Consider the following 22,211-nt stretch of genomic DNA (forward strand, 5'->3'; position numbering starts at 1 on the left):
CTTAAGAATTCTTCTTCCCATCCTCTAGCATTCATGGCATGATCTACACCAATGTTGCACATAATTTTGTATTGAAGGCCACACATAACCCTCCAGAAGTATCTTCTACAGTGTAATCTTAAAAGCATAATGTTGTCCACAAGCTCCTTCATGACTAGATGATAGTGTATAATATATCTCTTCCCTCCAAGGCACTCTCCTTAGAACCTGATCAGACCCTCTCATGTAGAGCTCATCATCAATCATCATATACTGTTTGCATCTTCTTATGAAGTGATACTTCTGACTCTTCTTAAGCTTCTAAGGCAAATGACAAGTGAGTAAAAAATCTACTATCTGGGCTAGGTATTCTCTCCCTCTTTACAATGGATCTTCAAGCTTTGCTATCCCTGGGTCTTGATCACTCACTTCCTAAGCCAATGTGCCATCTGATGATCTTCCCTATGCACATGTTGAATATTCCATGCTGTAAACTGATGTAGCAGCCTTCTAACTTTGGCCAAATACCCTCTCAACTTTGGATTTCTTGCTTGGCCACTTCCCAGGACTTGCTTCACCACTAATAGAGAATCCCCTTTAATCATTAATTTTTGAGTTCTCAGCCTTAGAGCAGCTTGCAACCCTTCACATAATGCTACGTACTTTGCTTCATTAGTGCTTCTGGCTTCTAGATGTACTCCCTCCTTCTGAATCAATTTGTCCTCTGAATCACTGATCACATAACCTCCTTTAGCCTGATGTAAACTCTTCTTGTATAAGCCATCAAAATACAAGACAGATGCTCCTAGAATGACAACATGCTCCTCTTTATCTATTCTCTTCTCCACTTTTTTCACAAAAAATAAAAGTTCTTTGTATGTTAATAGATCTGCCGGTGTGGCTGTGGAAGTACACTCTACCAAAAATGAGAAATTATACTCTTGTAGCTCAACCAACCACTTAATCATACTATGAGAGAGTGTTGAATTATTGACCAGCTAAGGTAATAAGTGTAGCAAGTCATGACAACAAAAGGCTTTGAAATAAGATATGCTCTGAACTTTCTGCAAGCATACACTAAACTTAATAGAATTAGCTCTGCCTCTAAATATCTCCTCTCTACTTCTATCTTAACTTTGCTGGCATAATACACATGTCTCATATATCGGGAGACCTCTCATTTCTCAATAAAATTGCTCCCACAGCATTTGGTCCAAAAGAAGGGTTTACATAAAAGGTCTAAGAGAAATTTGGAGCCTTCACACATGCAATCTCTCCCAACACTTCCTTCACTCTATTGAACACTACTTCACAATCTTCATTCCATTATAGAGGCTCTTACTTCATAGCTTGTTGCAAAGGGTCAATTGAGAGACCAAATGTCTGAACCTTGTCATATACTTGACTTTTAGCACAAAAGTGTGTAATTGTTCAGATATAGAGGGAGTTGGTAGCAAGATAAGTGCTTTCACCTTCTCCGGACCAGGTTCAATGCCATTTTGAGACACTATATGTCCCAATAACTTCACTTTGGAGCATCCCAAATGACACTTGCATAGATTGAATTGTCCTCCTGCATCATCCACTTGGGTGCAAGGTGAGACACTAGCTACATCGACAAGTGCATTATAGTTCCCAAATAGGAGATTTTGTCATATGTTGTGACCTCTTTGTGAGCCCTTGTCTAGGGACAGTCAGGCACAAGCTACGTAGGTCAGTCTCTCAGCCTTAGGTCAAGTCAGTCGTTAGTTCTTGTTCATTAGTACCCACTAGAGAATAGTAGGTTAAGTGTTTCCATCTTACAGTTTAGGTCTTAGCCTAGGTTAGGAGTCCCTTTAGGGTCCCCAAAGGTTGGACAAGTAAGCAAGGAAGGCAACCTGCAAAGGCTGCCCAAGAAACTCCCCTGGCAAATGAGCTAGGGAGGGCTTTTTATAGGCTGGTTGTAGGCCAACCAGTTTGTAAAACAGACTGAGTCGATCTGTTTATAGATTGGGTTGGCTCAGTCCAGCCCTATAAAAGGGCCCCTTGGCTGCCCTATTTTCTCATTCAGTTTGCTCCTGCCTTCAGTTCTCCTACAACTCCATTTCAGCCTCTTGTGTAGCCCCTAAGATCCTCATATCTGGCCATGCTCTAGCCTCAGTCCCTTGGCCATCAGTTCAGCCTGATCTGAAGGTGACCATGCAACACAATAGTCAGAGGTTTGGACCAGCAAATGGAGAGAGGTTTGGACACTGTTTCCTTAGCTTTCTTAGCTCTCTTTTACAAGTTTACACAGCTCACTTCTCAACTCTATATTTCAGTCATCTCTCAATTCTCTCATAGGATCTATCACTTCTAGTTTTCACTCTCTCACTCACGCAGTAACCTTGCATTTCGGCAGACAGCAGAAGCCTCTTCCTTGCGCGTGTTCCATGATCTCTTGAAGAGTGTTCTTTGTGTTTCTCAGTTCTCCAAGTATAAAGCAATTTCTCCCCTGATTGGGGGAGGGGGCCCTCAGTGGGTATAGGGACCCAATCGGTTGTCAACTCTACTCTCTCTCTACCCTCATCTCCTTCTCTCTCTATGGTAAACAATGCTCATTCCTTGCTAAAGGTTTAAAGAAGGTCTTGCTGTGAATTACATGATCAGATAAACGTTGCATGTTACATTGGTATCAGAGCTTCGATTTGTATCCAGCTTGACTACCGCGAGTGTATGGTTGTGTTGAGATCTAGAAAGGACACACAATCAAGCGCCATGGAAGGGTCAGGAAAAGATTTCAACCACAAAGACTTTGAAGAGGAGAAAGACTACCAACAAAATACGCTTCCGCCAAATGCTCAAAAAGTGATGGCGAACATTCTAGAGCAGAATTGGGTCCTGCTGCAGCAATTCAAAGGACATTCATCCCAACTGGAAGAAAGTAGAAGACAAATGGACCAGACAAAACAATGTTTGGATGAAAAAGAAGCAGAAAGCTGCTGGAAGAAAGAGGAACCACAAATTTTGAAAAACTGCTCTTGATGATGCATGAGGAATGAAAAAATGAGGAGGCACTGTGACGTGCAGAGCTTGCCCAGGTAGAGAGGCAACAAAAGCTAGACCGAGAGGCGATGCTTCTCTAACACAAATAGATGTTAGCTGCTATGTAGGCAAGTTTGAGCGCAGCAGCTGTCTCTGGCACAGCTTCGCCATTGACAAAGGTAACACCACTCACTCGGTCCACTCCAAATTTTGTTAAGTATGATGGTAAGTGTGACCATTCAACAATTTTACAGTTTATTCATCAGTTTGTAGGTCATTTTCTGTTAGCATGGATTCAAGATGAGCAAGATAAAGTCCACCTTGCAGCCCCTCATCTTACAGGTGAGGTGGTGACTTGGTGGCAGCATTGGGCTAGTAAGCATACTGACCCAAAAACGTTTAAGACGAATTTTGTTTGGGCAACGTTTGTGGCCGACCTCAAAGCCCATTTTCTCCCACCCCAATATATGCTTAACTTGGAGGATGAGTTCGCTCGTCTCTCCCAAAATGGTTTGCCTGTGTTGATATACAGTAATAAGGTCATCAGACTATGCAATAGTTGGGTGTGACGAAGAGGGCCAAGATGAAGCAATTCATTCGAGGTTTGGACACAAACATACGTTTTACCATTCGGAACTTCGACCCATCAGATTACAAGTGGGCACTGACCCTCGCATAGAACTAGGAGATGATGCTAAATGGGGGAAAGCCCAAGTAGGTCCATAAAGATTCCAAAGCCTCGTAGCAGTCAAACAACATGACAGGTAAGGATCAGAAGAAAGACAACTAGTTCCAAAAGAAAGACGGCCAGGCATCTGGTCAAAAGAAGGAGTCCAAGCCAAAGATGACTCTGGATGAGAAGGCTAAAGTGGGTATTACGGGAGGCTATCTATAGCCCGACGAGCAAAAGTGGTACCACCAAGAGCATCACTGCTTTCATTGGCACCACATCAATGGGCATGGCAGGAAGGATTGTCCAAAGTGGCTTGCCGAAAAGGCCACGAAAGCACCTACTTCATCCATCACCAATGTATTGGCTCTTCAGCCCCGCCTCCATCCTCAGCTACGAATGTCATCTTCCCTACTTTGAATGCCATTCCCATGGTGGTCTTTCAAGGTAAGAAGGAGGGCGACTTCTCAGATCAAAAGAAGGCGCTCATTCGAGCGTACGGCACAACTAACGAGCATCAGTTTATTGTCCTATTCGATATGGGGAGTTCAGAAGATGCCATCTCCCCTCAGCTTGCCAAGACAGTGGGGTGCACCTTGGTGCCTCACAAGCTTGCTTTGGATGAGTTCACGCCCAGCTTGTGCACACACATCATGTATAAAGCCATCCAATTCACTTTTTCAGTTCAAAAGGCCATGTTTATGCGGGATTTTATATTGACTCCTTTGATGGGATGCAACATGATCCTCGGGATTCAGTGGTTCCATGAGCATGTTCCGATGCCTGATTGGCGACAGGACACCTTCATGATTGTAGAAGGTTTACCTAAGCCTGCCATGATATGTGGTGATCGGAGCATACTAGGGATTCCATTAATCTCTCATATTCAAGCAGGTCGCGCCGCCCACAAGGGTGCCATGTGTGCACTTGTCTATGTCTAGTGCCAGATCACTGCAGTTCAAGCCGCTCCTCTGATGGGGCAAGCAATGGTGGATCTACTCCAGGAGTTCAAAGACATCATGCTCCAAGATGATCTGTCACCGCAGCTACCTCCCAACCGACCAGAAGACCATCACTTTGATCTCCTTCTGGACTTGACAACTCCAAGTAAGTTCCCTTATCGACTTTCAAAGTCTATGGAGGGGGAGTTAGAGTAGCAATTGTATCAATTACTATGCACAGGGTTTATTAGACCTTCTTCTTTGCCTTTTGCTGCACCCATTCTATTTGTGGCAAAGAAGGATAAGTCCGCACAACTATGTGTTGACTACAGAGCACTCAACAAGCTTATGGTAAGCAACAAGTTTCCTATGCCTCGCATCGAGTACATATTGGAAAGACTCAATGGTGCAAGATTTTTCCAAAGATTGACCTCAAGAGTGGCTACCATCAAGTCTGGATTTTTGAAGTTGACATCCCAAAGACAGCTTTCCAAACTGAGTGAGCTCATTATGATTTCATCGTCATGACCTTTGGTCTGAAGAATACACCACCAACATACAACAAGATAATGTCCCGGGTATTCACAGAGTATATTGGGAAGTGCCTGTTCATCTTTCTTGATGATATCCTTATCTTTCCCATGACAGCCGAGCAACATATTAAGAATGTGCGATGTGCCCTACACTTATTACGTGATAACCAGCTATATCTCAATGCAAAGAAAAGTGAATTTGGATTGCTAGAAATTAGGTATTGGGGCTATATTATTAGTGCTCAAGGGATTCGATTGGGGACCCTGAGAAGATCCAAGCTATCACAAGTTGGGCTGTCCCCATGATGGCCGAGGAGATCTGATCCTTTGTGGGTTTGTGTCATACAGCTCACACATGGAGGGTTTCTTAACATATGCAGCTCCTCTTACATATTTACTCAAGGGGGTAAAGACATGCAGACAAAAAGTTCAAGTCACAGACAAAGCTTTGCAAGCCTTCCATGACTTGCAATGGTTGGCCATGACAGCACCAGTTATGAAGATCGCCTCTTAGGATGATCCATTTCTAGTAATCATAGACGCTAGCAATGTCGCCATAGGGGTAATTTTACAGTAAGAATATAGGCCCATGGCATACTATAGCAGAAAGCTTAACGATGCCAAAAAGAACTATTCAGTGTATGATAGAGAGCTCCTCGGTGTCATCTAGGCATTAAAACATTGGAAGCCTTTCCTATAAGGATGGACCTTCACGGTGAAGACAGATCACCAAGCCCTTAAGTGGCTTCAGACAATGCCTAGTATGCAATGGAGCGATCAACAGCAGCGATGGAGTCAGATATTCCACTAGTTTGGGGGAATGATCGAGTACGTTCTGACAAAAACAACCCCGTTGTAGATGCTCTCAGTCGGAAAGGTTCTATCCAGACCATTGAGCAAGCCACTGTGCTCGAAATCAAAGGAAAGGATCTTAATAGCATGAAGGCACAGTATGCGGAGTCAGCAGAGTTTGGCATGTAGTTCCAGTTAGCCATGATGCTTGCTCCAGGCCATTACTCATTAGAGGATGGTTGGCTTTTCTATAAGAAAAGGTTATGTGTATTTAAAGACAAACGACAGTTGCTTCTTCATGATGCCCATGACACCCTTACCGGTGGTCACAGAGGTATCAACAGGACTTTGGAGAAGTTAGAGCTATTTCTATTAGCCAAAGATGCGGAAGGACGCATACAGCTATGTGCAGAATTGTCAAATATGCCAAAAGGTCAAGGCTTCCCACAAGAAAGTGGTAGGCTTACTTATGCCATTGCCAATCCCTGACGGTCCTTTCAAGGACATAGGTATGGATTTCGTGGAACCACTTCCAACATCCGCAAGTACTCGTAATACTCAATGTCTTACTATTGTTTGTCACTTTAGTAAATATTGTATGCTAATTCCCTACAAACAAATGACCAGCATTCAAGATGTAGCTCGTTTCTTTATCAAGTACTGGTATCCCATTGGAGGATTGCCAAAGACCATAACATCCGATAGGGACTCCAAGTTTACGTCTAACTTTTGGTGAGCCTTGTTTGATAATTTTGGTACTAAGTTGCAGATGTCCAGTGCTTTCCATTTGCAATCAAATGGCGAGATGAAAAAGTATAATGGTATGGCATTTGATATTTTGAAATCATATTGTCATGATGCTCAGGGAAAGTGGGAGTAGTTTCTTCCGCTTGTGCAAGCCATTATGAAGCAGCGTTTGGATGGTGATTTACCTCACTCCTCATCCAGATGGTGTCTCCATCTCTTGAAGCCAACAAAACCACCGAATCCATGGTAAAGATTACGGAGTCCGTGAAAAGCCACATCGCCAAAGTTCAAGCATCGTATACATGCCAAGCTAATAAATCCAAATGAGATGTCTAGTATAAAGAGGGTCAATGGGTGTATTTATGCATTATCAAGCAACAATTGAAGCAGGTGGGCAAGCGATGCCCTAAGCTGTCCTTTAGGAGCTTCGGACCATTCCCTATTATTCAAAAGATCAACGAAGCTACGCTTACCAGACACTTGGACTATGCACAACGTATTCCATGTAGCTTGGTTGAAGCCATATTTTGGACCTCCTCTTTTAGAGATTTTCGACAAGCGACAACCTGAAGTTCTTGATGAAGCCAAAATTTTGCAGCCAGAATAGATCCTTCTTCATAAATTCAAGCATGGGTCAAGACGCAGGATCTGGGAATTTTACACCAAGTTCCATGATCGAGGTACCCATGAAGCAGTGTGGTTGGATGAAGATTTTTTCTAGGAGTTTCCCCAGATATTAACGGACTTAATAAGATCTCTCACACTACACACACACAACTATCATACCTACAAACCAACTAATCTAATGATCAATGGTACATCATATCAACATGGATGCAAGTTCAGAAACAATGCCTCCACTAAAGAGGATGCAAAGAAAGAGCCTAAGTTCTAACACCTTAGCCAACGAGACTCTTTCTAGAGTTTGCAACCATCGACCTCCTCTCAACCAAGATGACCACATGCATTTGTGGTATAAAGCGATAGATCTGATGAGGATTCTCTGCATGACATGGAAACACAAGAAGTACAAATGCCACCCTAGTCACCTGAGCCTACACAACCATTGATGGGGCCCAGTCCTTGGAGCTTGTGCGGCCACCTACATCGACTTATGCTCTTTCCAATGTAACAAAAGCTTTCTTAGAGCAAAGGGGTCTTGGCAGTTTGTTTGAGAGCCTGAAATCCTTGGAGGGCAGTTCTACAATGACCACGTACATCAGGAAATTTCTCCATTCTTACCACTCCAGCGATGCAAATGTTGGCAAGTATGGCACCATCACTGTACATCAGAGCCAACTCAATATTATACTCGATAGTACAGTGATTTAGAGGGGCTTCTCACTCCCAAATCAAGGTGCAAAATATCCCACGAGGCCTGCCAACGCTAAATTTCTCAAAATACAGCCTCTCCTTGCCAAGGGCACCAAGTTCCATAGGGACAGGATATAACTTCGTACCATCATAACCCTTGACTCAAGGAAGCAACAACATTCCTATCAACAATCTTGGGAGTCAAGTGTAGCAAGAATCAATCCCTTCCACTCCACACATTTGTTTTGCCGAGTCGGCAGCTAAAGCAAGATTGGATTCAACATTTGGTCATCTTCTTCACAAAGAAATTGGATGGTTCATCTGGCAAAAAATGCGAAATTCTGCACTTATTAGCTATAATCATTAGTAAGGAGATAAAAGAGAAAGAAATGACTCTACCCCACTTGCCAAAAGCTTTTAAGGATCTAGACATCCCCTTATCAACAGCATGGGAGCTGTCACCACCTTCTCCTACTATCACATTGACAAATGTGGATACCTTGGAAGAAATGTCTATTCTAGAGGTATGAAATGAGGAAATTCCCCAAGAGATGCTATAGCTTGACGCATGGTTGCACCAACATATCTCCATCAATAGTAGCAGCTAGAGCCTAATGTAGTGCAGCTACAGCCTGAGGCTACATCAGCACTAGCACCACCCATCAAAATCATGCCAGTCAATGAGCCACACGGAGATCTAGTGTCAGATCAGTAATACGACTACTGTACCCAGGTGGTTGACTTACCATTGGAACATCCCCCAACAAGTACTATAGAATCCTTAGGATGGCTATATGGGCACCAATTGTATCAATAGTTTTGCCATTCCTCATCACCATCTATCATCCTCCATCATCAAGCCAACCAAATGCTTCAAATGTCAAAACTATTCACTAGCTTGGCCAAGGAGGAGCATGCTCGAGAATTGGAAAGATAGATTGTACCAGACATCCAAGACCAATTCCATGGAATTGCCATAGAGGTCACAGCACTTCAGGCACAAATAGAACCCTGAACCTCCCTCTAACTCTTAAACTCTTCCTAAACCTTTCAACCCCCAATGGAGGCAAAATATTGTTGAGAGTTGTGGTGCCATAATAGGAATGTATTAAAGTAGCCACCCTAGGATGTGGACTACATGATGTGGAGATGTGGATTGAGGATATCCACAAGGAGAGATGTGGATGAGAAGATCCCACATGGTTGACTATTAAAAGGGCACTCTCTATATAAGAGGCCTATCATGTATTGTTGAAAACACATTGCAAGAGATATAGATCATTTGCTATCTCCCTCTCATGTCTTATTTAGTGTGCTTTGAGCCACCTTAGTTCTTCCGCTGATCTTGTGTGCACTAGGTTCAACATGATCCTACATTCTTTTGACATGGTATCAGAGCCCAGCTTAGCTAAGTCTTGATTAGTTTTAGATGTAGTTGAGAATGCTTTGTGAGACTTCTTGAGTGTTGCCTTGAGAGAGAGAGAGAGAGAGAGAGAGAGAGAGAGAGAGAGAGAGAGGTCTCTGTGTTATTGTTTCATAGAGATTTAGTTACTTTGCTTGGCTTGCTCTAAAGAGACTCCTATCTACAGCAGCCTGCAGTAGAGAACATCTCCAAATGCAACCAGAGAGGCCAGGGACCCATTCGAATCTCTTTGTTTTGCCAGCTGAATGCAATTGAGGATTGCAAAGTAATAGAAGCTCACCAGCAACCTCTTCAAATGTGCTCAGGCGACTTCAACGCAGTGCTTAGATGCAACAGCACTCTACTATGCTTTTCGCGGGCTCTTGCAAAGACTTGGCCATAGCGACTAGAACTAGCCTTGCCTCTCCTTCGATGATGGGACTGCACTTAGCTACGGGCTAGCTCCAAGGCCACGAACCATGATCTGGAAGCTCCCTCAACTCTGTCATGGCTCTAAGCCCAGGTAGCCTCAGCCTTCATGCATGCCGACCAATGATGCCTGATCTCACTACTGCATATCTAAATGGCTGCCACGAGCTGCCTCTATTATAGGTGGTGAATAAGCCCCATCCTCCATACCTCCAGCACCATCTACATAGTACACAGCCATGCTCCATCACAGATCCATAGCCAAAGGTCGTCGCCCATCAGGTATGTGACCTCCAACGAGGCTAAGAGCAATAGCAGCAACCAAGCCACGGATCGTGGTTCTGCACCTACGCCACCCACAGCTAGTAGCTTTGCAAACTCCAAGATGGGAGGCTCTCCATAACTCAATGTGGCCTCTCAACAAGTGAACCACCACAATCATAGCTCTAGCTGATGCAGCCGCACAAACGCCAACCTTCTCACAACTACTGCTTTACTTCATCTTGGGGGAAATTACAAGAATCGGAATTCCAGTCCTTCGTTGAGCTTCATGGATCAAATTTGTAGTAGCAATACTTGTAAGATGCTGTCGCGAATCAATGGATCTTTTAGAGCTTCGAAAGTTGTTTGGCGTGGTGTCTGCAAAGTGTCATCACCCACCAAAGTTGAGAAGAGAGATGGACTCTATAGAGCGTAGGACTCTCATACGCAGTGACCTCTCCAAATGACATCGATGTTTCTCAAAACCATCTCCTCCAAGGTTAGACCTTAGAAAAAATCCACGTGGTAGGATAACATTTGACTATGGTTAAGTTTAGCCTTGGTCAATGGTTAGGTGAACCCACACTAAACCATGGTTAAGTTAGGTTCAGGATTAGTTAACTGCCACATCACCAAGTGCCAACTAAGCACACAGCATCCTATTAAGCATAGTTTTCAAGCAACATGTAAATCCTTGTGCCACATCATCAAGGCCCCCTCTTCTTCACAAAAACTTCGACAAGGCATAAGTTGCAATCCAGGAGGAATTTGGACACGCTCTAAAAAGGAAAAATGATCATCTTTTTTAGCTCTACATGGTTGTTAAGTCAAAATCATTGTTAGCAATTAGACACTGCCAATATTGAAAGAAATCAATTGGTAAGACCTTTGCAACAACTAGAAAAGCAACGCATGAATGCAAAAAGCATGCCAGAAGCACAAGTGCATGAGATGACCATAGCAAAAAGCATGGCATCCACACAGAAAGCATTAAGGCACATGGAAGAACAAAGCATCATGCATCAAGCTATGTCAAGCAAAGAAGCGAACGCCATTGACATGAAGCATTGAAAAGTAAAATCCTTTCCACCTTCAGCCCATATGTTTTGTAGATCAAGCCTGACCACCTGAGAGTGGCTATGAAAGCACCCAGGGGAGGTATTGACATGTAAAAACCACACTTGACCACCTTAAGTAGCAATGCATGCACTAAGGGGAGGTGATGGATTTGTAACTCACATCTGACCACCTTGCAGTAGCCAAAGGATCATGGCACCAAGGGGAGGTGTTGAGAGTTGTGGTGCCATGAGCACATAATTAGAGGCTAAGGTATGGTATAGGAATGTATTAAAGTAGCCACCCTAGGATGTGGACTACATGATGTGGAGATGTGGATTGAGGATATCCACAAGGAGAGATGTGGATGAGAAGATCCCACATGGTTGATTATTCAAAGGGCACTCTCTATATAAGAGGCCTATCATGTATTGTTGAAAACACATTGCAAGAGATATAGATCATTTGCTATCTCCCTCTCATGTCTTATTTAGTGTGCTTTGAGCCACCTTAGTTCTTTCGCTGATCTTGTGTGCACTAGGTTTAACATTTTCCTCGGTAGTGTTGTACCTCTCTCAATATATTTCTCGCTCCCTTGTTTGATGTCAATTTAATGTGTCAATAAAGAAGTTTGAGGCACAACACACATAAATTGTTTCGTTTTAATTACCTGGCACCACAATTGGATTTGTGGTGCGAATATTTTTCCTTGCTGTCTTCTTTCAATCTCCACTACTTTTTTAAAATCAAACACAACAAACTTTATATGTGCAATGTGAATTCAGTATGTCGGTGAAGAAGTTGTGGATGCAACACACTGAAATGCTTTCATTTCGATTACTTGATACTAGGGCTGGATTAGTGCTCTGAATATCATGTGAAAGAAATTTCTTTTGCTGCAAGCTATCAGTAATCGGGATACTGTTGCAATCCTCCTCCTCTTGCGATATTTTTTATTTCAATGCAAGTTGGATTAGTGCTCTGAATATTTTGTAAAGAAATTTGTGTTGTAGCAGATTGTCTCAGTAATAGGGACATTGTGTTAATCCTCCTCCTCTTGCCATGTTCTCGATTTCAATGCAAGAACCCACAGTATGCTGTTACTTTATCACTTCATTTTCAATCTCTTGCTCTGAACTTTGAGACTCACAATACTTTATTGATGCCATTTTAATGTAATAGCTTAGACACTTTGATTGCATTTTTAGATTTTGCAAAATTACTTCAGTTATCCAAATTCTAAGATGAATTACAAGCATATTTCTAACACTGTTGATGTTGCAATGGTTTGGTAAATAATACAACATTTTACGGAATGGATTGTCTACACTTGAATTGAACTCATGAATGATAGATTGAATTGTTTGATAACTCTTATTGCAAAAACAATGAAGTTAATTTGTGCTACCTTGATTACATTCATGATGTTTGGGATCCTCCATCAAACCATGATGAGAGGACAAAATCAGATTGCATTTTAATACCGCTGTCAAAAATTTTGAGGTGAAGCATACTTTGATTCTGCCACTTTAAATGTGTTAGGTCTGACAGGTCCACTGCACTTTCAATTTTGTACAGTCTACTACATACTTCAAGTACTGTTGTTGGGTTAGCATATTTTAGTGTTGCCATTTAAACTTGTTCAATATTTGGCAAAATTGTTGAAGCTATCACAAGATATGTGTCAAAAAACAAGCGTACTTCTAACACTCCTCTTGCCATTTTTTGGAAATGAAATTGAGATTCTTTGAATTGGAGAGTTGTTTTTGTTGGAAGTGTAACTATAATACTGCTCCTCTTGCCATTCTTTGAAAATTAATATGAGATTGTACGAAGTGGAAAGTTGTTTTCGGTGGCACGATTGCCTTTTCTTTTATCATCTTCTCCTCTATTGTACACTTTGTGATTGTGCCCGCAAACAAGAAAATGGACCATGAAAACACACACTTTGCTTGAGTACGACATTAGGAAACTTAACGAGTTTAAGACAAAACACCCGTCAAATAAAAATGTTCTTCATTGCATCACATTCTTCTTGGAAGAGTATTCATTTAAACAGCTTTTCCATTTAATTTATGAGAGCATGTACAATGATGAAGGTCAAACATCTATGTGGTACAGGTTATCAATAAATTATTACAATGGTCAACCATTGCCCATAGCAAATGTTCATGAACTACTTGAAAGTGTTGTGAATTCTAAGTTGCTGCTATTTCAGATTTTGAAAATTTTCTCAATAACATTAAATGAGTTTTTTAAGTTATTAAAGTACGATGGGAAAACATTATCAACAATGTTTCTTTTAAAGAGATCAAGATGTGCAAAATGCTATCATATCCTAGTTGATCAAACGTTGACAAACCATCTAATCCTTTCAGTCACAAGAAAAGGAAAAGTATGAGTGTACATCACATGGATAGAGAAGGATGAAGAAGAGCTCTGTTATCTAGTCAGAACGCACTACTCCTTGCCTGCTTCAAAAGTTGCAACACTATTCCATAACACTCTTCAAGGCAATCAGTTCACTATCAAGGCTATAGAGAGGAAAGTGTACAGACTTAGCAAGCATATGGCAAGAGCACTACATGTTACGAACGAGAATGTTTGGAGTCCCAACAATGCAGAACTAGCAAATCAGCATGCTCACTTCCCAAGACAATCGAGAAAGTGCGTTTGGAGAAAACAAATTTCCCGTTTTGCAAATGAATACGACAAAGCCATCCGTGACACACCTCGCTATCTGTGTGATTGTTGAGGGCTTGTTGCAGATCATTTATGCTCAAATGCCAATTGGTAAGAGGTAGAGAAGACTTCCTTGTCTCTGCAAACAGACACGTGGAGAATGACTAGCCTAACAATCCATCTGAAAAGAAATTTTGCTCGTTGTGTGCAAAACAGTTGCAACAACACAAGGTGCCCATACTGTCTGAAGAAAACATGCATCTACCCAACAAAACACCATACACATGAAAATTGAATGAAATTGAAGCTATGCTAGTAGCAATACAGATTCCATTCACTCAAATAAGAGAGTTATTATACGATGGACAGTATGGATTGTGTTATCAATGTCCTCGCTGATGTTGATAGAGTACAAATAATGTTTCCCAAGTTCCTCACAGACGACTCGACAGTGGCTGTCGCAATATGACAAAAACTTGAGTACACACACAATTACATAAGCGGGACAGTACGTCCAACATTAACTATACATGCTTTGAAAGAACTACTACAAAAACTAGTGTACAAGGAAAACAATGTCAAATTAAATCCATTATGGATGGACCGCATACTTAAATTGCAAGACTATATGGAGCAACACAAAGAAACAACCAACAACAATGACTGCATTGACTCTGAAGATGAAGTTCACACATATACATTGGTACATAGTATATATACTGCAGAACAAGTTGTTGACTTCGATTCTCCCCACTCAGCATTTTCAAAGACAAGTTTTTAGAAGAGCTAGCATTTCCAACCTTGTTCTATGGACAACTAAGAAACTACAATGTCCCTACACGAACACGTTACCAAGAAGTAGCTCGATGGGAGCTTAGGATTAAGGACCGTCGACTTGCATATTGCATAGAGAACCTATTCTTCAAGACAGTAAAAATTCTCATTCGGCAAGTTCTCTCTTCGACTTGGGTGCGTATGAGGAAAGCACAGCTACGTGGAAGAATGTTGAAAGCAAGGGATTAAATTAGAAGACACAAACATCGAGAAGCTTTTGCAGTCAAACATAGGGTGCCGCGTTGCTATATGCCTCCGTACATCATTGGATTACAAGTACAAGTTGAAGAAAAACTTGTTTGCAATGATTCGACAATTGGGACGTCCTACATTCTTTATCACATTATCTTCTACAGAGAGACTTTGGGTACCACTAATGACATGCCTTCAAGACCTCCACAACACAACACATAATCCTAATGTAAACACTGTTAGAACATGAAGTCAAGTTGAGTGTTCTAGTGTGTACTAGGAATTAGTTCACAATCTGCACTCAAAGCGCAATCGTGAGAAGACCTTCAGTGCGTAGTTTGTCGAAGAGGATTTTTTTCTGCTTGTTTGTGAATAAGACGTGTTGGCTGCTTTGGAAAGCTCTCCTCAAGGATCGTGAAGCGTTTTGCTATCTCCGAGGATGTAATTGTTCGCCGCACAGCAAAGGGTCACGATGACGGAATGTAATTGTTCGACACACAGCAGTGTATGGAGGGATGTGATCATCTTACTTCCGAAATTGTAAGATGAGCATGATTGCCTTTTGATAGCTCTTGAAGGATGAACACCCACGCTGCCATTGAAAAATTCAATGGCCAAGGATTTCACACTTGGCAAATGAAGATCAAGTTCCACTTGATGAAGTACAATCTGTGGAATCTGGTCAAGGGAACTTCTTCATCAAAAGAGAGGGAAAAGGAACCTCAACGTCTCGAGCAAGCATTCGCAATCATTGCATTGGGTCTTGGAGACAATTATCTGCATCACATTGCCAATCTTGAAGATCCTGCTGAAGCTTGGGCTGTGCTTGACCACTTATTTGGTGCAAGTAGCAAGCATTCTAAGCTGTCACTCAAGATTGAGTTCTTTGAGTTAGAGCTGACATCTGGAGCACCTCTTGATGCTCACATCAACAAAATGAGAAGTCTCATGAACCAGTTGGCTTCGGTTGATTCACCGGTGACAGAAGATGATTCTATGGCAGTGCTTCTCAAAAGCATGCCTGAAGAATATGACAACTTGGTCACAACACTGAAATATGGTCCCGATCCTTCATTTGAAGGGATCATAAGTGCATTGCAAGAAGATGAAAGGAAGCGGGAGAAGCGAAAGGATCACCAAGTGGAGGGAGAACAAGCTTTGGCAACCAAGTTCAAAAGGATGAATTTTAAAGCTTGTAGACATTGTGGCAATAACAATCATGATGAGAAAGATTGTTTTCGCATCAAGCCATGTGGGATTTGTGGCAAGAATGGCCACTCTGAAAGTAACTGTTTCTCAAAGAAAAATTCAGCAAATATGGTGGAGGACACAAGTGATGAAAAAGCATATATGGTAGATGATAAAGATTTTTGTTTCTAGGGTTCCTTGCCTGGATCATGTTTCCAAAAAGGATTTTGTAAACCTGTTTTGTAATCGCTATGAGTATGCCAAGGTATCTTGTCTTATCTGTTTGAACCTCTTAGAGGTATCTATTATGTTTTGTGTGTTTATCCTGGTATATCTCATATTATGTACCTACCCAAGGATGTCCAAGTTGCATGAGAGACTAGAGCCGTGGATTTATCCTTGACCAGAGACCCTGGCATGAGAGACCATGAGCCTATGATTTATCCTTGCAGTATGAGGCATTTCCTTGAGGGGGGATTTGTTGGGAATATCAAGGAACTGCATTTTTTTATGGACTCATGCTATCACTCACCTTTCCTTCATGGGGGGGTGTTAGAACATGAAGCCAAGTTGAGTGTTCTAGTGTGTACTAGGAACTAGTATTTGTGTGAGAGTGCCACGTGTCATATTGGGAAGTATCCCATATACACTAGGTACTTTAGTTTGTGTGTGCACTCTATAAGAGTGTTGTACTTCCTTGTGTCAAATCAGAGGAGTCAACATCTACATCAAGCTTTCCATCATGTGAGTACTTTGGTTATCTTTGCTTTGCTCTAGCATTTTCATTATGTCTTTCCATTCCATTCTTGCACCTTCAAACACCTCATAGATGACAGCAAGAGATCTCATCAGGTCAGATCCAGGTGTGTTTGGAATAGTTCATCAATTTGTGTTTTCTCCAAGGTGATTGTGTTGATTCTCTTTATCGAAACTACAGGTAAGACTGACATTGCTAAAGAAGTGTGAGAAAGCACGTGAGATTAAAGAAGGGAAGAAGAAAGAAGTTATACCTGACGGTATTGTTTGTATTCCCAAATCTGCATCTTGCCAGTTTTTGCGCTGTCATAGCTTGAGCATAATTGATCTTTGTGTGACAGCCCAAGCATTTTATCTATTGCAGGGAGGTGTTCTATCCGTAATTTGTCTCCTCCAACAAAGTTAGCTTTGCCTCTATTGCTTCTTGAATAGTCCAGTGAAAGCAAGAATGTTAAAAGATCATTGAAGGAGGTCTTTGAGTGTGCCACGCAACAGACTTAGTAATACGATGAAGGTGAGAAACCCATCTTTACATATGTTGAATAGGCATGCCTTAATTATATCTATCGAACTCACCCTTTCAAGGTTTGTGTTCTCATAAACCAGTTCACAGCGTTTTGCACCAAAGGGCAAAAAACTGAAAGGTGGTTGTCAAAGTGACTCTCTATCTCAGGCGAGCCTGTGTGAACAAGTCAAAAGATTGATGGATCCATCTGTGAAGGTTCTCAGCGTGGAACATTCGCGTTTTAAATTTCCCCCTTTGGATATGGATCCATCCGTTTCAATATGACAACAACAATATTCTTTAAAAAAAGACATATTATGCAATGTGCAAAATACATTATATGCGATTTACAAAATTCACAATGCATGATCCCAAAGAACGCACATATATTATACAATTTGCAAAATACACGATACAAGATCCCAAGGAATGGCACATTCCTTGGTCTTATAATTTTTGGAGTGAAAGTATGCCAACTCTCCCCCCACATGAACGTGTAGTTACACGAACTTGTGGTTAGGTGTAATGTGAAATTTGTGCCCAGATGATCATGTTCTCACATGATTATATGGTTATATATACTCCCAACTTTCTATCCACATGCCAACTCTCTATCCACATCAATGTGTGGTTATATACAAGATGTGAACAATGCTATGTAATTATAGTAACAATAAAACAGAGATTTGTCACGCGAATAAGAAAGCATTTCAAGTGTGCTTCGTTTCTTGTATACCTCCATGACTCATCTTTTTACAGTTGCAATGTAGGCTGGAGAGGTGACTTACGATCAATTGACATGGCTTGTCATCTACACCAATATCACTTGGATTGCAAGCAATTGATACTTGTAGTTATCTACAAGCACATCTAAAGACCAGCTTTTGTGAACATTTATTGAAAGGCGAGTAAGAAAAGACGATTATACACGAGTGTTCATCATGGCCATTCATCGATACATATTTAGAAGAGTGGCAAAAGATGTTCTCCAAATTTATAAGAAAAATGGAATACTTTTAGCAGGTGCACCCTGGAACTCATCACACCTGCCTGCCCGGATCTAGTTTCATCTCTCATAATGCGCAGTCACAATCCTCGGTTGCTTTTCTTCTTGTTGGTGATCGGGATCGGGCATGTCTCAGCTTGCGATTGAGGTGGAATACGTGCAAGTATGTTGCACCCCTGCAAGCTTCAAGGGATCGGATAGGCAGGAACCTCCGGCTAGACATACGAAAATCGACTTTGGTCAGCACAAGGACAAGGTCCTTGGGGCGTTGCCTGTTCCCTGGATGGCTACCAATTCATCGCTCAGTGGCTGCAAGTCCAATTGGCCCGAGCTTGCTGACGAGTTGCTCAGCGAGCTAAGATACCGCAGGGCCTGTGTTTTAAATACGACCCATCAGGGCAGTGCAGACTGCGGCCCTGAAACCTTGGGTCCAGAGATAGATCATGTTACCTATGCCTCTCTTTTGAGGCGTTGCACCCTTGCCAAGGCTCTGTCTGAGGGCAAGCGTGTGCATGAACACATGAGCAGGCGTGGATATACAGGCGACAGATTTCTGAGTAACCTTCTTGTTCAAATGTACGGCAAGTGTGGGAGCCTGGAGAATGCACGGGCTGTGTTCGATCAGATAGTTGATCGGGATTTGTACTCTTGGAATATTATGACCGCAGCTTTTGCCCAGAACGGGAGGCTGAATGATGCGAGGGCTTTGTTTGCAGATATGCCACAGCGAGATGTGGTCTCGTGGAATGGCATGATCGCTGCGTGTGCGCAAAATGGGCATGGCAAAGAGGCTCTACATCTGTTTTGTCAAATGCAGGCTGAAGGCTTCGAGCCAAACAAGGTCACCTTCATCTGCGTAGTAGATGCGTGTGCCAGTGTGGCAACCTTACAAGAAGGCCAAGTGATCAATACTACTCTTGCTGGTCACGGATGGGAGTCAGATGCTGCCGTGGGGACATCCCTTGTCAATATGTATGACAAGTGCAAGAGCCTAGATGATGCGAGGGCAGTGTTTGCAGAGATACTAGAATTGGATGTGGTCTCTTGGAGTGCCATGATCGCCGCATGTGCCCGGAATGGGCATGGCATGGAGGCTTTGGAACTGTTTGGTCAAATGAGGGTTGATGGCTTCGAGCCAAACAAGGTCACCTTCACCTCTGTTGTGGATGCATGTGCCAGTTTAGCAGCCCTAGAGAAGGGTAGAGCGATCCATGCTGCTGCTGTCCGCAATGGATGGGAGTCAGATGTTGTGGTTGGGACAGCCTTCGTTAACATGTATGGCAAATGCGGAAGCCTCAATGATGCGAGAGAAGCCTTTGCAGAAATAATACAGTGGGATGTGGTCTCCTGGAATGCCATGATAGCTGCATCTGCGCAGACTGGGCATGGCAAGGAGGGCCTGCAGCTTTTTGGCCAAATGCAGTCAGAAGGTTTTGAGCCAGACAAAACAACCTGCATCTGTGCTCTGGATGCTTGTGCCAGTGTAGCAGCACTGGAAGATGGTCGAATTATTCATGCTACTGCTGTCTCCAATGGCGGATGGGAGTCGGATGCTGTTGTGGCAAACGCCCTTGTCAATATGTATGGCAAGTGCAGGAGCCTAGATGATGCAAGGGCAGTGTTTGAGGAGATGCCACAGAAGAACATGGTCTCTTGGAGTGCCATGATCACTGCTTGTGCTGAGAACGGTCATGGCAAGGATGCCCTGCAACTATTTGGTCAAATGCATGCTGAAGGCTTCGAACTAGACAAGATCACCTTCATCTGCATTCTGGAAGCGTGTGCCAGTGTGGCAGCCCTAGAAGAGGGTCGAGCAACCCATGCTACGGTTGCTGGCAATGGCTGGGAGTCAGATGTTGTCGTGGGAACATCCCTCTTAAATATGTATGGCAAGTGCGGAAGCCTAGATGATGCTAGTGCAGTGTTTGATGAGATGCCAGAGTGGGATGTGGTCTCTTGGAGTGCCATCATCGCTGCATATGCCCGGAATGGGCATGGCAAGGAAGCTCTGCAACTCTTTTGTCAAATGCAGGTGGACGGCTTCGAGCCAAACAAGATCACCTTCATCTGCATCGTGGATGCATGTGCCAGTGTGGCAGCCCTTGAAGAGGGTCGAGCGATCCATGCTACTGTTGCTGGCAATGAACGGGAGTTAGATGTTGTCGGAACAGCCCTTATCAATATGTACGGCAAGTGCGGGAGCTTGGATGATGCAAAGGCAGTGTTTGCAGAGATGCCAAAGTGGGAGATAGTCTCCTGGAATGCTATGATGGCTGCATGTGCTCAGAATGGGGGTGGTAAGGAGGCCCTGCAATTGTTTGGTCAAATGCTGGCTGAAGGCTTTGAGCCTGACAAGCTCACCTTCATAAGTGTTCTCACTGCTTGCAGTCATACAGGTCTGGTTGCTGATGGGAGGCAATATTTTACCGCCATGAATAGAGACCATGGCATAATCCCATCAGCAGAGCATTATGTGTGCATGATTGATCTTTTTGGGCGAAGAGGATTATTGGAAGAGGCAGAGGACCTGATCATCGGTATGCCATTTGAACATGTCCCTTTAGCATGGTTGAGCTTGCTTTCATCATGCAGAATTCACAATGATTTGGAGCGGGCTGTGCGTGCTGCAAAGTTTGTTTTTGAGTTAGACGCAAGGAATTCTTCATCATATGTATTGCTAGCAGACATCCATGCCAACACATGTAGGCCAATCGGTGATGGTGTGAAGAAAATGCTAGGCCACTCTTGGATTGATGTGAGTAAATTGGTGTATGAATTTGTAATTGGAGGCATATCACCTCATGAACAGGAGAACATGCTTGCCGCGTTGCAGGGATGGAGGGTTACATGAAGCTGTGATGTGCCATCTTAACCTTTTGCAAGCTTACATGGGGAGAGTCCTGCCTATTGTTGAGTTTGAAAAGTGGTTTGCCGCTGAGTTTGGTGGTGCCCATACACAAGAAGGGCATGATCAATATGTATAGCACTCCTAAGAGGTCCTTGAGGTTACTTATACCCCAGGTAACTTATACATAAGAGGTCCTTGAGGGCATGTTCTGGAACCAGAATGGCAGTTTGCTGGCTCTGCTTTATCTACAAGCAGTCCGGTCATTAAACTAAACATTGCCTACATGACGCTATCAGGATCTGAAGAAGGATTCAACTTTGCAACATTGAATCTTAATTGGTGGAGCAGGGCAGACTAACAAGAAGGATAAAGGCAAGCAGAAGACAGCCTCGGAGGAAGTTTAATTGTCTACTTTCTAAACTATGAAGTATGTATGAAGAGGTACTTGATCCTGAAGGCAATCGGAAATGGGTTCATGAAGACATCATCCCACTGGCAACGTAGAGGACAAAGATAACTGAACATGTTACAGTATAGGTAATACATCTCAAAAAATCTAATATTATTGATACGTCGAAGCTCGATCCCAAGAAGGTGGTGCAAGCAGAGTATTGGAAGGTCGTTAAACTTCTTCTGATGCAAGTTTACAACAATACTGACAATCCTCTTCCTTCTCAGGTAGTAGTACCTTAAGAAAAGTAAAGCACAGGGGGTTATGAAGGAAATATGGGAATAGCTCTAAACCTATTACTCATTATGATGTTTGCAATTATACTGACACTCGTCCTCCTTCTCAGATTACCAATACCTTAGGAAGTTGGCAAGTGGTTCTCACTGTAAGTAGTTAATTAAAACTTGAGGGGGCTGTGTACTGCTATTTTCTGACCCAACTTCCCTTTTTAACATACTTTGTGCGACCTAGTGTTGGAAGGAGAATCCACCTCAAAAGCTGCATCTCTCATCTTTTGGACAACCATAAAAGACCATAAAAACCTGGGAGAGAACTTTACTTTTTGTTTTCTTTAACTTGAAGTGTTGGTAGGGTTAGAAACCATAAGTACACACTCTAGGTC

The 22,211-nt window shown here is 42.7% G+C and overlaps 1 protein-coding gene across 1 annotated transcript; it reads left to right on the forward strand.

Moving 5' to 3' along the window:
• Window positions 1-18,417: 18,417 nt before the first annotated feature.
• On the forward strand, window positions 18,418-21,141 carry LOC147900452 (pentatricopeptide repeat-containing protein At2g13600-like). The gene is made up of 3 exons (XM_087376655.1): window positions 18,418-19,876; window positions 20,027-20,282; window positions 20,382-21,141. The coding sequence occupies exons 1-3, from the start codon at window positions 18,418-18,420 to the stop codon at window positions 21,139-21,141; spliced, it is 2,475 nt and encodes an 824-aa protein (XP_087232781.1).
• Window positions 21,142-22,211: the final 1,070 nt, after the last annotated feature.

This window comes from Dipteris shenzhenensis, chromosome 7 (assembly GCF_047967505.1).
Source record: "Dipteris shenzhenensis isolate YYH24624 ecotype China chromosome 7, Dip_SZ_1.0, whole genome shotgun sequence".
NCBI classification, from domain to species: Eukaryota; Viridiplantae; Streptophyta; class Polypodiopsida; order Gleicheniales; family Dipteridaceae; genus Dipteris; species Dipteris shenzhenensis.

Excerpts from the sequence above, each read along its gene's own strand:
- LOC147900452 (XM_087376655.1), top strand. The coding sequence starts at position 18,418 with ATGTCTCAGCTTGCGATTGAGGTGGAATACGTGCAAGTATGTTGCACC. Across the intron at positions 19,877-20,026 it reads CGCCCTTGTCAATATGTATG|GCTTCGAACTAGACAAGATC; the intron begins GCAAGTGCAGGA and ends TGCATGCTGAAG. Across the intron at positions 20,283-20,381 it reads GCTGCATATGCCCGGAATGG|TGTGGCAGCCCTTGAAGAGG; the intron begins GCATGGCAAGGA and ends TGCATGTGCCAG.